A 17,540-nucleotide genomic window follows, 5' to 3' on the forward strand; every position below is an offset into this window, starting at 1 on the left:
AAAATAAATCTGACAGTGTAACGCTTCTCAAATCAAACTTTTTATCGAACTAAACTTTTAAAATTTTCGAACTAGAAATTTAAACCAAGTTTTAGAAAAATCCTAAGAAATGTTTCTCCAGGAATCGAACTCAGGTCTTTCAAACCAAAGATGTGTATCCTAACCGCTTAGCTATGAATGAATTCGGATTTAATCATGCTTGGTGGGTTTCGAACCATGGTCCTTGAAAAGGATACACATATACTTTAAGAAAATAAATCTGACAGTGTAACGCTTCTCAAATCAAACTTTTTATCGAACTAAACTTTTAAAATTTTCGAACTAGAAATTGAAACCAAGTTTAGAAAAATCCTAAGAAATGTTTCTCCAGGAATCGAACTCAGGTCTTTCAAACCAAAGATGTGTATCCTAACCGCTTAGCTATGAATGAATTCGGATTTAATTATGCTTGGTGGGTTTCGAACCATGGTCCTTGAAAAGGATACACATACACTTTAAGAAAATAAATCTGACAGTGTAACGCTTTCGTTCGTGGATTAAAATAAAATGCTGATAGACTTCTTTGTGTGACGACATAGAAGCACATATGATTGAAAAAATGCAAACGTCAGCGGATCGCATTACTTTTTGTTTTACTACGAACGTGTCAACATGATTCATGGAAAAAAAGCAAACATTGACATTCTCGTATGGAATATGAGGAAAATGAAATGTCGTCACAGTTACGACAAGTAGTGACATGATCCTGGCAGAAGGGAATTGGCATCGGAATTGCGATACTAGATGTTGTAACTATTGAGAAACGTGAATGACGTCACGATCGATTGTTACACATCGTTTTGGTTCGTGATTCATGACAAAAGCAGCGAGCGTTTTGATTGGTTCGTTGTGATGTCATTTTATAAATTTCCTCGTTTCTGATTGGCTGACGGTGACATCGTTTTCGCAGCGACCTAAATAAAAATCTAAATTTCATTTTTCAAATCCTACATCGCTCTCAACTATCGTGTGAGAAGGTTTGTTCTTGAAAAGTGTCTTTATTTAAGAAGCTTTACTGCACCGACTTTGTGTTCATTGAATTTGAGGTAAGTTCAGTGAGATTTTATTTTTCACACAAGATTCGAAAATCATTTTTATTTTATATTTGTGGGCGGATCACGAATACACTGTTTTACTTTTAGTACGAAATATTTAGACTATGAAGAAATTAGTGGAATGGGAAAGTGGGAGTACGAATCAGGAACCTCCACACATTAAAAGTAAGCACGATAAACGATATGGTTTAGCGTCCCTTCAGCGAGCACCCGTCGGGAATTGAACCATGGCCAGAAAAATGTGTGCGCTTAGTTTTGAAAAGAATGCATTACAAAATTTCAGAAACTATGTCTGAGAATAATATGGTTCGATTCCCTTTAAAAGCATTAGCGGCCCCTTCAGCTTAACGTGATATTCGAGCAATCACCTGGGATTGAACCAAGGCCAGAGGCGTGTACGTCAACCATTTAGCTTAGTTTTGAAAAGAATGTATGATAACGCATGAGAATATTAAATTTCAGAAAAGACTTGACAGCGATCCGATGTGGAAAGCAAACCCACCGAGGATTGAACCAGGACCTTCCACGTTAGAAGCATGTACGCTAACCGCTTAAATAAAAAAGAGTGCATGAATATTTGGTTAAAAGATTTACGCTATACAGATTTTTTGACAATTACGTATGTATAACGTTAATGGTTGGTGAATCTCTTCAATTTGCAAACGCATCATCTAAAGGTCGTTGTGAGTAGAAAAAATGCTTACGCGTACTTTATCACATCTCAGTACTGTTGAAACATTCATTCATGCATTCTTTTTTTATCACTATAGAATGGTAGGTCAGTTACATGCTGATGTAATGCTCTCGAGTTTGACAGCAATAAAACACACATTTCAGTAACATAATTATTTTTTAAAAAACTTTGATTTTTAGTACACGTGCTTTCATAATGAGATTCTGAACGTCACCGCCAGGAATCAAACTCAGGACCTTTACATGAATTGCTTAGTTAAGAATTTATCATGAATGTTATGATTTCCCGAACTAAGCGGTTAGCATACGTACCTTTGGCGTGGGAGACCAGGGTTCGATTCCCGGCGGGGAGCTCATGTGGTTCGGATTCCACGTTAATCAGTAGGTCCACGTCTCATATAGCCTCGCTGCTGAAAGGGACGCTAAACTAAAAAATCAAAAAATCAACTCAAATTCACGCTGCTCAATTCCTTTTTTCCCATTACATATTTGTTTTACCGTACCTGTTTGTTTGTTTTCATTTTTAATCATGGTCCAATCGGGTTTTACTGTTCGCAATGAAATCACTCGTCATTATAGACGATTTATGTACGTTTATGTATTATGAGGTGTACGTCAGTCATTTAGCTTAGTTTTGAAAAGAATGTATGATAACGTGTGAGAATATTAAATTACAGAAAAGGCTTGACATGCCCCGACGTGGAAAGCAAACCCACCGAGGCTTGAACCAGGACCTTCCACGTCCGAACCATGTACGCTAACCGCTTAGTCACAATAATAATAAAAAATACGCTATACAGATTTTGTTTCGACAATTACGTATGTGTATCGTTAATGTTCGATGAGTCTCTTCAACTTGCAAACGCATCATTTAAGGTCGTTGTGAGTAGAAAAAATGCTTACGCGTACTTTGTCACATCTCAGCACTGATGAAACATTCATTCATTTCATGCATTCTTTTTATCACTATAGAATGGTAGGTCAGTTACATGCTGATGTAATGCTCTCGAGTTTGACAGCAATAAAACACTCATTTCAGTAACATAATTATTTTTTAAAAAACTTTGATTTCTAGTACATATGCTTTCATAATGAGATTCTGAACGTCACCGCCAGGAATCAAACTCAGGACCTTTACATGAATTGCTTAGTTAAGAATTTATCATGAATGTTATGATTTCCTGTTTATCAGGTGATTAAGATTTTTCTTTCTTCTTTTCTTTTGTAGTAAATTCACGCTGCTCAATTCCTTTTTTCCCATTACATATTTGTTTTACCGTAATTGTACCTGTTTGTTTGTTTTCTCCTTTTATTAACCATGGCCGAATCGGGTTTTACTGTTCGCAATGAAATCACTCGTCATTATAGACGATTTAACATTGAAGGCAGAATGCTCGAAGTTCAATTCAACGCACCGCCCGTAGGAACCGATATCATACAGTATGTACATAATAGTTTCCAAGCAATGCTAGACCATTTGTTAGCCAATGTCGACGATGAGGCGATGGTTGGTTTATCGGTAATATCGCCACGTAACACGAATAAACCATTTTGGGTGAGTTTTCGCCAAGCACGAAACTTGACACTGGAAACGATGTGGGCCTCGTTCGAAAGAGTGTTACAAAGTAACAATGCATTTCTCCTGCACGAACCATTCACCGTGCATTTTCATCGTGTGGATATTCCACGTGGCTACGGCGGTGGTTTGCGGCAAGGAGTACTTCAAAATGAAGAATTATTACGTTGCAAGCGTGGGATTGTACGTGTAAAAAATCAAGATTCAAGGTGCCTGGCGTACGCCCTTGTTATTGCTATTGGCCTGAAAAAATACAAGAATGTAGATGTAAAACGACATAAGCAATATAAAGATCAATCAAAATGTGTTGTGGACCAAGAAGTCGATGCGCTATGTGCAAATGCAGGAGTGAATTTGGATCATGGTGCCAGTGTAAATGAAATTCGACAATTCCAGGCATACCTCAAAGAATATAAAATTACAGTGTACACCAGTTTCACAGGCCATGATATCATGTACGAGGGACCGAACGATGAAAATCGCACTCCCATAAATTTGATTTGTTTGGCTGGCCATTTTGACATCATCCAATCTTTAACTGCTTGTTTTGCAACCAAGTTCTACTGTGAAGCGTGCCATAAAAAATACAGTGAACGTAACAGACATGTGAAAAATTGTCCTGTAACATGCTCCAAATGTTTACAGAGACCTCTATGCGACAAGAACCAAACGCTAGTGCAGTGCAACGACTGCAATCGTCAATTTTACGGCGAAGAATGTTTTAACAATCATCGTAATATTGTATATCATCGTGGGGAACCTGTATGCAGAATGGTGAAGCAATGTACTAGATGCTACAGAGTTTATTCTTTTGTGCATACAGGACAACGACTTCATGATTGCAATGAGATCTTTTGCAATGTTTGTAAGAAGATTGTTCCGGGATCACATCAATGTTTTATGCTTCCTGATCGACAATGTTTGAAACCTGGTGTTCCTTCACTCATGCACGCAAAGAAAGCCTTGTTGATATTCTATGATATAGAATCTATGCAGGACACGAATATTGGCGATAATACGTATGTACACATTCCAAATTTATTGGTTGCACAACAAGTATGTTATGCATGTGTTGAAAACGATAATATCCAGCAGTCTTGCAGTACGTGTGGTCAGCGCCAGCATATTTTCCAAGGAGAGGATCCAGTTTATAATTTTCTCCAGTACTTGCGGGAACGTCGTCCCAATATAAATAGGATTTTCTGTGTCGCGCACAACGCTAAGGGATACGATGGACATTTCATCCTAAAGACCATGGTAGAACAATGCCAATGGAGACCTGACGTCATATTAAATGGGACCAAGATACTGAGTTTAACCTTGAATAATCTGACGTTCATTGACTCGTTGAACTTCCTACCTATGGCATTAAGTAAATTGTCAAAAGCGTTCAATTTACCCGCAACCAAAGGCTACTTCCCGCATTTCTTCAACACCAAGGAGAATCAATCGTATATTGGACCACTTCCAGAAACAAAGTATTATGGTGCAGATGAAATGGCCGTCGAAGACAGAAACAAGTTCATGCAGTGGTACAACGATCATCGTAATGACACGTTTGATTTCCAGAAAGAAATTATCAAATATTGTATTCAAGATGTCAATGTACTGCGACAAGCATGTGTTTCGTTTATGACGTCATTTGAAACAGAAACCAAAGTGAATCCCTTCTTGGAGACGATCACGATTGCCAGTGCTTCCAATCTAGTATTTCGCCGGAATTTCCTTAAACCCAATACCATTGGAATTCTACCGGCACATGGCTATCGATGGAGAAGTACCCAATCGATCGCTGCAATGCAATGGCTGGCCTACATTGAAAAAACCGAAGAAAAACAAATCTTACATGCGGCCCGACAAAAAGAAGTGTTTATTGCGGGATTCCATGTTGATGGTTACTACCAAGATCCTGAGACGTTAGAGGAGCACGTCTACGAGCATGCCGGCTGCTTTTATCACGGGTGTAAAGTATGTTTTACTACAGGCCGTAATCAGCCCATCTACAGCAATCCAGAAGACATCATGGAATTCCGTTATGAACGAACGCAACGCAAAAATGCAAGACTGCGTGAATTGGGGTACATTGTACATGAAATGTGGGAGTGCGAATTTAATCAGTTCTTAAAACAAAATCCTGCAATGGCGACGTATCTGAAGAATCACCCGTACATGAACCGCAGACCATTAAATCCAAGAGATAGCTTTTTTGGAGGAAGGACCAATTGCGTGAAATTGTACCACCAAGTCGATGAAAAAGCGGGGGAAGTAATAAAATATTTCGATATTGTCTCGCTTTATCCTTACATCAATAAGTGTGCTAAATACCCTGTAGGCCATCCACGAATTTATCTACAGGGTGATGAAAATATACCACCAATAAATAAAGTCAATGGTCTAATCAAAATGTCGATATTACCAAGTCAACATCTTTATCATGGTCTCCTGCCTTACCGATGTAACAAGAAACTACTCTTTCCACTGTGTGCTGCGTGTGCCGAAGAAATGAACCCAGACCCTACAGCAACGTGTACACACAACGATCAGGAGCGATGCCTCACTGGAACATGGGTATCATATGAAATCCAGAAAGCAGTAGAATTAGGATATCAACCGGTGGAAATTTTTGAAATTTGGGATTATGACATTGAACAATATGATCCCATCACGAAAACAGGTGGCTTGTTCACGGAATATATCAATACATTTTTAAAATCAAAAATGGAAGCGTCTGGCTGGCCCAGTTCCTGTGTGACCGAAGAAGACAAATCAAAATTCATACAAACCGTCCTGGAGCGTGAAGGTATTGCATTGGATCCGACCAAAATTGAAAATAATCCTGCAAGAAGAAGTTTATCTAAGCTTTGTGGGAACTCTCTATGGGGAAAGCTTTGCCAGCGTACAAACTTTAGCCAGACCACAATTATTGATCGGCCGGAAGAATTTTATGAAAAACTCACTTCCCCCGACATTAAACTCCATCAAATTGTACCCATCAATGATACGATGTTGTATGCGTTCTGGGAGTACAATGAACATGTGCCTGTTCAAAACCGAAACACCAATGTCGTGTTAGGTGCATTTACAACATGTCAGGCACGTCTGGAACTGTACAAGTACCTGGAAATGTTGCAGGAACGTGTTTTATATTTCGACACGGATTCTGTGATATTTACGGAGAAGCCCGGGGAGCCAACCATTGAACCTTCAACGTACTTGGGATGCTTATCGAATGAGATGGAATCTTACGGACCACGAGCATACATCAAGACATTTGTCAGTGGAGGACCAAAAAATTACAGCCTAGAAATATACAATCCGGATACCAACGTCACCAGTTACATATGCAAAATTAGAGGATTTACATTAAATTACAATGCAGGACAACAATTAAATTTCAATACGCTAAAAGAAATGATTACAAATCAATGCCGTGGACAAGTCACCATCACTATCCCACATAAAATATGCAGGACCAAAGACCATACCATCGTCACACGCAAAGAAGAAAAAATGTACAGTATCCAGTACACAAAACGTCGATTTAAAGAATTCAATTCTTATGATACGGTTCCGTACGGGTACGTTAAAAAACAGAAGATGGAACTGGAAAAAGAAGATGAAGAAGAAAAAACTGTAAACACCCAATAAGGCCGACATTTCTTTTTTTTCCTTTTCCTTTTCTTCTTTCCCTTCCTTAACCACAAAGCAGCAACACCAAGAAGAAAATGAAGTACCCACAAGAGTTCATAAACCATCAACAACACCATCAGTGGAAGAAAATGCAGTCATCTCGTACCCAAGGGGGAACCTTGACCATAAAGGAGCAACACCTAGAAAAATGCAGTACCCAGAAAAAGTTCGTAAACTTCAGTGGATGAAATGTACCCGAGGAGGGGGAAGATGAGCCTAAGCACATCCATCATTTACGAGTAAGTTTTATTTCTCTCTTATCAATATTGACTCATTTTTATTGTTTCAGAAAAAAGAAATTCTTAAAGTAATCCGTCGTTTCTTCTTTTTCTTTACAGGATACGTCTACAACATTCGAAGATGATGATACGTCCAATATATTCATTAAACTAGATCCTGTATTTATTATGTTAATAAACATGTATAGGAAGAGCACATACTTTTCGTTAAATACAACAAGTTGAAAAAAAAATATGTTTTATTATTTCTTGAAACCCTGAACACTTGTTTTCAAATCATGGTAATCTTGAAAATTTAAGGTGGAAAATATATTCAAGATTTGGTTTACATGATTTTGTTCGAAAAAATAATTAAAGAATTTTTTAGTGTCCAAAATTTGATTTTTAATTTAGTTCGAAAAAATTTGGATTTGAAAATTTTCAAATGTGGTTTACATCTTTAGTACGAAACTTATTTTTAAAAATTGGTTCGAAATTTTTTAAAATTTTTAGTTCGAAAAATTTTGATTTGAAAATTTAGTTCGAAAGTTTTTAGTTTAAAATATTTTTTCGAAAAATTTTTAATTTTTTTAGTTCGAATTTTTTTTGGGTTCGAAAATTTTTTGTTCGAAAATTTTTTGATTTGAAAATTTAGTTCGAAAGTTTTTAGTTTAAATTTTTTAGTTCGAATTTTTTTGAAATTTTTGTTTCAAAATTTTTAGTTCGAAAATTTTTTGTTTGAAAATTTTTGTTTAAAATTTTTAGTTACAAATTTTTTTTAGTTCGAAAAATTTTTAGTTTAAAATTTCTTGCACTCTGCGGAACCGTTTCGAAAAGAATCGGAGCAGTTTAGGTAAAAAAAATCTGGCAACACTGTTTCCATTAATGAAGCGCTTACTGAGCAATAAATCGCTTAAACTCACAACAATGTGTTATAAGAAATCTACAAGCAACACCCCTCTTTCACCATTGTTACTTCCAAAGACATAGGCTACTAATTCAAGGACAGGATCTCCATCAAGGTAAGAATCATCTTATCTGTCAAAGAGAGAACGATAATATTTAATGTAAACTTCAGCACAATATCATGATACCAAAAAAGGGTTATTTAAGGATGGGTTGAACCCTCCACGGGAACTTTAAGGTACCAAAAAGGATAACCATTAAAAAAAATCCAGGTCGAGGGTGATCACTGTCATACCACTCTGAATGTGTAGCATTGGGGTGAGGGTAAGATTATGTGACTTCTATCCTCCAATCAAAATTGAGGTACCAAAACATTCATCTTATCCATAAAATGAAACAAATGAGTGAGGGGTTTTCCCATGTAATCTGTTCACCGTGTGATGGGTCTAAAATCATGTGACCTCTATCAACCAATCAGAATCGAGATACCAAAGTATACATCAGAAAGGACACCCTAATTTCAAAAATCCTAGGACCTAAAATCACGTGATCTCTATCATCCAATCAGAATCAAGGTACCAAAGCACTCATCTTACCCGTAAAAGGAAACGAATTAGTAATGGATTTCCCCGCAAGGGTAAAACATGACGTCATACCATGTGACCTGTTCAGCGTGTAGCGGGTCTAAGATCATGTAACCTCTATCAGCCAATCAGTATCGTAGTACCAAAGTACTCATCAAAGAGGATACCCAAATTTCAAAACCCAGGGTCTAAGATCATGTGACCGCTATCAACCAATCAAATTCAAGGTACCAAACCACTCATCTTACCCATAAAAGGGAACGAATTTTAAAAAATCCCTGAGCCTAAGATCACGTGACCTCTATCAGCCAATCATAAACACTCATCTTACCCGTAAAAGGGAACGAATTTCAAATATCGCAGGGTCTAAGATCACGTGACAGCTGTCAACCAATCAGAATCACACATCTTACCCGTAAAAGGGAACAAATTTCAAAAATCCCGGTCATAAAAGAGAATGAGGGATTTCCCCGCAGGGGTGACATTTGTCAACCAATCAGAATCACACATCTTACCCGTAAAAGGGAACAAATTTCAAAAATCCCGGTCATAAAAGAGAATGAGGGATTTCCCCGCAGGGTGACATTTGTCAACCAATCAGAATCACACATCTTACCCGTAAAAGGGAACAAATTTCAAAAATCCCGGTCATAAAAGAGAATGAGGGATTTCCCCGCAGGGTGACTCATGACGTCATACCACGTGACCTGGAAAATTTGAATTTCCCGCGTGGGCGGGGCCTAACGTCACGTGACCTCTCTCAGCCAATCAGAATCGAGGAATTTTTGCTGACTCAGTTCGCCATACGCGGACCACTACTACTCCTATCACTTTTACTCTAGGTTATGATCAAGGGAGAGGCTAAATTATAGTTTGCTGCTTTCTCCAGTGTAAAGCAGGATTGAAACTCATTTTATTCAGTCCTGAGCGTCCGGGGGCTATAGTCCCCCTTGGATCCTCGCATATATATATAGATATACACTGGATAAAATGAGCTTGAATCCTGCTTTACACTGGGTAAAACGGCAAAATATGGTTTAGCCCCTCCCTTGATCATATCCTGGATCCGGCACTGTATATATATATATATATATATATATATATATATATATATATATATATATATATATATATATGGTCTAGGAATTAATTCGTGCGGTTGGTACGCACACATTGAAGCTGTAGTACAAACACAAAATACATAAATACCTTAAGAAAAATATTGTCCATCGCTAGCCACCACTTTCGCCCATCTGTCAGGCAATGTACGGATTCCGTGGCGAAAGAAGTCCTCATCCTTGGAAGCGATCCAGTCAGAGACCCATGTTTCGATATCTTCTGAAGAAGTAAACCGCTGTCCAATCAAATCGTTGTTCATGCAATCGAACAAGTAGTAGTCCGAAGGAGCAACGTCTGGTGAATACGGCGGGTGGGGTAAAACTTCCCATCCGACATTTTCTAAATAGGTTTTGACCGGTTTTGCGACATGTGGGCGAGCGTTATCATGTTGAACAATAAGTTTATCATGTCTGTTCTCCCATTCTGGTCGTGTTCTGGCCACAGCTTGCTTCAAACGCATTAATTGTCGTCGATAACGTTCTCCATTCATAGTTTCACCCGGTTGCAGCAGCTCATAGTACACCACACCTTTCATATCCCACCATATGCACAGCATAACCTTTGCACAGTGAATATCTCGTTTTGGTTGTGATGGACCTGGTTCACCTGGTTTCACCCAGGCCTTTTTTCGTTTAGGGTTCTCGTAATGGATCCACTTCTCATCACCCGTAATAATTCGATGCAGAAACCCCTTTCTGCTCTGTCGTTGAAGCAGCAATTCGCAAATGGTTTTTCGTCTTTCAACGTCTCTGTCTTTCAATTCATGTGGAACCCAATGTGACATCTTTTGAATCATTCCCATGGCTTTCAAGCGTTTGGAGACTGTTGTTTCATCAACGCCTAATGCTGCTGCAAGTTGTTCCTGCGTTTGACACGAATCCTGCTCGAGCAATGCTGTCAATTCTTCGTCTTGAAATTTTTTTGGCTGTCCAGCTCGCTCTTGGTCTGCCAAGCCGAAATCACCACTTCTAAACCGTGCAAACCACTTCTGACACGTTCGCTCAGCTAGAGCATGGTCACCATACACTTCCACCAAAATACGATGACTTTCAGTCGCACTTTTCTGCATGTTAAAGTAATGCAGCAGGACACCCCACAAAAACACTTTATCAGGCACAAATTGCGCCATGTTCACTTAACTACAAACTGGTGTTGTTGACGCTTTAATCCACTGCCCTATACTACGAACGATACGCGATGACAGGGGTTTGCAACACATGTGTGGATACACGGAACTGTGGGACGCTCCGTTCGTTGCGCCATCTCTTGTCCACCCGCACGAATTAATTCCTAGACTAAATATATATATATATATATATATATATATATATATATATATATATATATAGTGCCGGATCCAGGATATGATCAAGGGAGGGGCTAAACCATATTTTGCCGTTTTACCCAGGCAAAATTTCAGGGTCCACTGGGTCCGAAGTTCCTAATTCAACATTTGTACATTTTCTCAATACAACTATACTTGTTAACAAGGAAATTATTGGTGTAGGACGAAAATTTGATCTTACGCTTTACCTGTATTCGTTCTTTTACACAAACAATCTAGTTCTATCATATATTTTTTTCTAAAGATTCGGTCGAAGTATTTTGCAATTACTTGTGTTTTCGGATGCAGAATAATATGCGTTCAATACTACATAGGCGTAGTGGTTTGTAGTATTTGGACCCTTACCCGAAGCTTGGACCCTCTCCTAATGAAAATTTCTGGCTGCGCGACCGTATCTATTTGATTTTTCGTAACGAAAACGACGACACACTAATTATAAGACATTCATTGTGAAAACAGAACAACAAATTATTTCCTTTCTATTATTGTACTACTTGGCTTCAGTAAATATAATTTTCGTATTGATTCGAAAGGCTTAAATTCATTGGTGGATCATAATTCCCTTTCTATAAGACTTGGCAACACTAATGTTAACAAATTAAAGTACACAATTCTGGAAAACAACTTTTTTTTGTAGTAGTAGTAGTTTTCTAAGTTATTGCGTTAAGTAAAGCCACAAAGAACTGCTCGGAAAATGGCTTTACATATCCCAAAGAAATGAAAGTCGATTGTACAGTATTGTTGACAGAAAACAAATGAAAGCTAGGAATTATATGTGTGTATAGGTAGAAAAAAATTAAAAAAGAGAGAGAAACTCCAATGTTTTCTTTAAACAAATGTTGTTTAACGAACCCGTCCTTATTATCACTTGGCCATTGTTCACTGTATATATTCACTTCCGGTTTATGGAACATCTATTAAACACACAGCATTCGAAATGTAAGCGATGCGTGTACTGTTGATTAGTGCAAAACGTTTTTCGTTGAGACAAAGTTGGAAGAACGTCCATTCACAAAACATGCTTTTTTTGTTCTCTTTTTTTTTATTATTATTACGTATGTTGTCTAGATATTTCATTTGTATACACTTTTTCAATTTGTGTTGTACTGAGGAAGCTCTGCAAACCGTCCATAACTGAAAAGGACTAGAGATACTTTTTCTTTTTTTTAAATTTCTACGATTGCGCCTGCAGATGTATAGAAAGTGGGCCAGTGAAAGAGAGAAAAGGCAAAAAAAAAAAAAAAAGTATTTTGACTTGCATACTTGAAATATGACTCACTATAGGTTTTTAAGTTGATTCATACTTTGCTAGAAATGTGGATGCAGAAGTTTTAGTGAATTTTAACTAAATTAAATCATTTCTTACAGTCCTATATTGTATTTTCGTCTATTTTACTAGGTTTGACAAGAGTTTCGATTTATGGGTCTTAGGTTCGATCTCTTGTCTAGCCTAGGGCCACGGTGGCTCAGTGGTAGAGTTCTCACCTTTGGTGTATTGGGTCCTTGGTTCGATCCCAGCTAGCGCCAAGTGAGCTTTGTGGTGGACAAACACCGTGTGCGTGGATTTTCTCTGGGTTATCCCGTTTCCTCCCACTCTTCATTCCACCATTTCATTCATTCCTCATTATCATAACCATGGGACGTGAAACTTATAGATTTTATTTCATTTTTTTTTTTTTTTGTCTAGCCATAAAGTCTCTTAAATAAAAGGACCATTAATGCAAGGTATACTGATCTCTAGCCACTTTGAATTCGTGATCTCATAGTTTTTGTTTTTCACATTCTTATATGGCCAACTTTTTCGAAATCATTACATTTCATTAATCATGTGTGTCTTGCAGCCTCTTGAAGTGACACAATCGAAAGTGTTAAGCCCAATATTTCCTTTGAGTTTTTGTCTCACTCATGTCACATGTAACAAGATTACCCAATTCATGATTGGCCCTCATATATACTCTTTAAAGTTTGTGATCAGTTCTGGAAGTTTTCGAATTAGGGGGAATCAGTAGAATCAGTAGAAGGTTGGAAGTTTTGATTATGTACTTGATTTCAAGGAAATAAAGATATTACGCTGAGACTGCAAAGCATTCATTTCTTCCTTTGTTCAATTACCAAACTTGCTATTATCTTTTGTCATTTGCAAGCGCAAAATAATACCCCCCCCCCATCTATTTCTTTAAAAAAAAAAGTTTTGTTTTGGCCATTGAAAACATTCCTAGAAATGTTAGTTTTATTTATTTAAAAAAAATGAAAAGATGTTGCAATACAATATGGCTGTTGCCTTTCATACTTTTTTTTGTCATTAAATTTTGTTGCTTCATAAAGCAAACCATAAAAACGTCATTTTTAAAAATTTTATCATGGCGCCATTTCGAAGAAAGATACAGTATTTTATTGTACTGTATACGAAAGTCATTTTGTATACAAAAGTATTAGATTTTTTTAAAATAGATCCATATCTTTATAAACATATTATTATTATTATTATTATTATTATTATTATTATTATTATTATTATTATTATTGTATGTTCTTCTAGTTCCTTATTCTTCTACTAGGTATTGCTAGCGTAGTAATGTAAACTGTACTATGATGAGTGAGGGATAAATTATACACATCTTGTTTTTCTTTGTTCTTGTTTTTAAAATTGTATTTTGGTTTCTTTTTTCCCTTTTGTTTTTAATTTCTGAAATCTTGAAGCTCTTATCAGGTTCTTCCTTCTATGCTTTTTTATTTTATTTGTACTTCCAGCGGCAACATATGTATGCAAATTACGGATGTTTACTTTCAGCTTCTCGATTCGTGGTCTGTTAGCCTTGACTAAAAGCGAACATCTGAATAGAAGCAACAAGTTTTTATTCGTGTGAGGATCTGGCAACTTGTGAGGAGCAAGTCGTGTTTCTTTTTTCTTTCTTTCTTCTCTTTTTATAAACCCCTCAACACAACCCATTTGCTTGTCTTTTTGTTCCTTTTTTTTTTTTAATAGAAGGAGCGGCAAAGTACAGAGGCTTTTTTGAAAGTCGGCTTGTTTCTAGTAATACGTTTCCGCTTGTGTAGGGATAATTACGGAAAATTGCCAAGAGTCTTGCAGCACGATTTGGCCTATATCCAAGTTTTTCATCTTGTCTGCCTGCTTGCCTTCTTATAAAACCCCCTTTTCTACATTAGTTCTTTCTTTTAACAACAGCTTGGGTCGTTTTCTGCACAAAAGCCTGGCTTTCGCCCTTCATTTTATTTTTCGCCCCCTATTTTTTAAATTTTTTTTAACAGCCCTTTCACCGTCACATTGTCACGACAACTTTCAGAATTCTTCCGTCCTTACAGGCAAAAGTGGCATAGCATGTTATGTTGTGTTTTGAGTCCATGGCCACAGTTTGGTGTATAGCCTGCGTCCATGCAACAATCAGAAAAGTGCGTATGTCGTGATCTTACGTGTAGACGCATTCACACCGTACCAGATACGTACGTAATGTAAGCACACATTCTTTCCTGTATTTTGAAGGTGATATTTAAAGAATTCGTGGAACTGCCAACAAAGGTTCAATACAAGTCTTTTTTGGCCTGGAAGTGACGATAAATATTAAAAGAAAAAAAAAGTAGTTTTGCATATAACTTCAGAATAGAAGGACAATTTGAGTACAGTTTTCAGTAAATTGAAACGAATGCAATTTTCTGTACGTTCCAGCTTTGAAACTCGGTGAAATGGTGTATTACACCATTATTCCCAAAGTAAATTTTACCAAACGGAAAGAACTTTTGTCCCTGACTGTACAAGCCTTGAAGCAGCTGTTCAACCTCAAGTTTTTTGGATAACATAAACTCCTTTCACGATGTATCTTAGTATTGTGCTTAGGCATAAACTCCGGAAAGAGAAGAAATACGAGAGATGGAAGCTTCCGGTGGTGCTATAGATAAGGATAGTTTAGATGGATAGATAAGGTATCAAGTGAAAGAGCATTAGAAATGGTATGAGAGACACAGAACAAAAGAGTGTAGCGAAGAATGTTTTGTAAAGAAAAAATAGGATGATTGAACGCATTATGAGACATGGATGAATCCCACTATTCGCTATGGAGGGAAAGGCAAAAGGTAAAATACCTACAGGAAGGCCGCGCCTGAGACATATCGGTTAAATAATAAAAGAAGTAGGGAAGGAAAACCAGAAGGAAATAAAAAAAATCTATCTCAGAACAGGAAAGAATGGAAAGATGTCTCAAATGAAGCGAGAGATTGCTGACGTAAGAAGCAGAAGCTGTGACTGGTATCTTCACACCAGATGGGAGTGATTCTATCACTGATTATTATTATTATTATTATTATTATTATTATTATTATTATTATTATTATTATTATTATTATTATTATTATTATTATTAAGAAATATGTTGCCTTTTGGCAGATCCCGGGACTTTTTTGTAGTGAGGTTTTTTCTTCTTAATTTTCAGTTTGGACTGGGAAATGTTTCTTACGTGATTCTCGATCTTCAGCTCCCTCGTTTAACTCTCAATATTTTCTTCTATTTTTCAAATTATCGATCACTTGTGTTCTTCTTCTTCCTATTCCTCGCTTTCCTTCCATCTTCCCTTCTATGGCGGTATGAAGAAGACAATTTCTTCGCAAGATGTGTCCAATTCAATTGGTTTTTCCACGAAGGATGGTGGCTAGAAGCGTCCTCTTTTCTCCTATTCGTTTTAAAACGTCTTCGTTTGTTTTACTCTTTCTGTCCATTTTATCTTCTCCATCTTCCTCCAACACCACATTTTTGAAGCTCTCTAAATATTTTTGTTGATATTTCTTCTCTCTGTTTTGTGTATATAGTGAATATTGTTTCATCAGCTCCTACCAGGCACGCACCCAAAAATTTTTACTGGGGGGGGGGGAGGGATCCAAATACTACAAGCCACTACGTTTATGTAGTATTGAACATATGTTATTTTACATCTGAAAAGACAATAAGTAATTGTAAAATACTTCCACCTATATTTTCAGAAGAAAAATGATAGAACTACCTAGGTAGCAGGGACGTACGCAGGGGGTGGGTCCTGGGGGTCCGGAACCCTCCCCCCGAAATTTCGACCTTTGTGTAAATTTAGTCTAATTTTAGGGGCAATTTTGGGAATTTTAATATGAAATACCCCATATTGAGTTTGGATCCCCCCCCGAAATAAATTCCTACGTACGCTGCTGCTAGGTAGCTAGTTCTTATAAGAGAAAGAGTATAGATGAAGTGTAAGATCAAACTTTCATTCTACATGAATCATTTCCCTGTTAAACAATTAGAGTTTTATTGAGAAAGTATACAAATATATGTTGAGATTTAGGGTGGGTGGGTCAGAAACCGGTAGGCCACCCCGTGGGTGCATCCCTGGCCCCCGCTAATAATTATAAAGTATACTTCCAGTTGATACAGTATCCATAGTTTGTCATTATATGTTTACAGTGCACATATGTACAAAGTATGAGAGGTTTTTTTTTTTTTTTTCTTTGGCTGTTTTTGAAGTTTTCGCAGTTGAACGGAAGATTTCAGTGTGTCTCCCGTCATTCATTTATTTATACTGGAACGGAAATCTTGTCAGAATTTAGTACACGTATAGCCGCAGCAGTATTTTTTTTTTAAAATACGTGTATATGTATGTAAAAAAGACAACACCGTATGAAGATGAAGAGAAAGAAGAAGCAACTGAGCGCTCTTTCATTTTCGAAGCAAGCCGACCGTCCATGGAGTCCCTTCAGAAAACACCGAAAGCTTTTCCGATTACACGGATATGGTGACCAGATGGTGCAGTTTGTTGGAGGTTGAAGAACCCTCGTACTAGTTATAAAGCTTTTCGGTATTCTTTTGGCTGTTTAAATGCTTGTGTGTGTGTGTGTTTGTAAGATGTGTGTGAGTGTGTATTTGTGTTTGTTAATATGGCAACGTTGCGACTGAACGGGCCGTGCTTGGGCCTAGGGGCGCCGTGGGCAAAGCCGACCGAGCCAGGAAAACAGGTTCTGGTTGATGAGGAAGGATCTAGGAACATCAAAGCGGCATTCATTTGAGAAAAAAGGCACCTACAACTGTGTATTATATACCACATGGGGATTTTCGTGTAGTACTTCTTCTTCTTCTTCTTTCAAATGCTTATTCTTCAAGTACTATGCTTGGAGTTACGTTCTGTTTCTTCAAGCGTTGTTTACCCACTATAATGTAATGTTTTCTCTTTGGTACTTGTATGTAAAATGATATTTGTTCCGAGAGTTTGCTAATGGTTACTGTACAACACATGTTTATAATGACAGGCCAGTTCTAGGATATATTTTGTAATTTTCAATCTT

The 17,540-nt window shown here is 37.3% G+C and overlaps 2 protein-coding genes across 2 annotated transcripts in view; both read left to right on the forward strand.

Annotated features, from left to right (window-relative positions):
• nkd (NKD inhibitor of WNT signaling pathway naked cuticle) overlaps positions 1-17,540 on the forward strand; it is a 266,099-nt gene that overhangs the window by 200,713 nt on the left and 47,846 nt on the right. The window lies entirely within an intron of this gene.
• Positions 295-7,510, forward strand: LOC145683613 (uncharacterized). Its single transcript, XM_081754954.1, has 2 exons — positions 295-7,292; positions 7,392-7,510. The coding sequence occupies exon 1, from the start codon at positions 3,106-3,108 to the stop codon at positions 7,009-7,011; it is 3,906 nt and encodes a 1,301-aa protein (XP_081611080.1). The 5' UTR covers positions 295-3,105; the 3' UTR covers positions 7,012-7,292; positions 7,392-7,510.

The sequence above is a fragment of the Thermobia domestica genome, chromosome 1, assembly GCF_964235325.1.
Source record: "Thermobia domestica chromosome 1, izTheDome1.hap1.1, whole genome shotgun sequence".
In the NCBI taxonomy this organism is placed as follows: Eukaryota; Metazoa; Arthropoda; class Insecta; order Zygentoma; family Lepismatidae; genus Thermobia; species Thermobia domestica.

Excerpts from the sequence above, each read along its gene's own strand:
- LOC145683613 (XM_081754954.1), top strand. The coding sequence starts at position 3,106 with ATGGCCGAATCGGGTTTTACTGTTCGCAATGAAATCACTCGTCATTAT.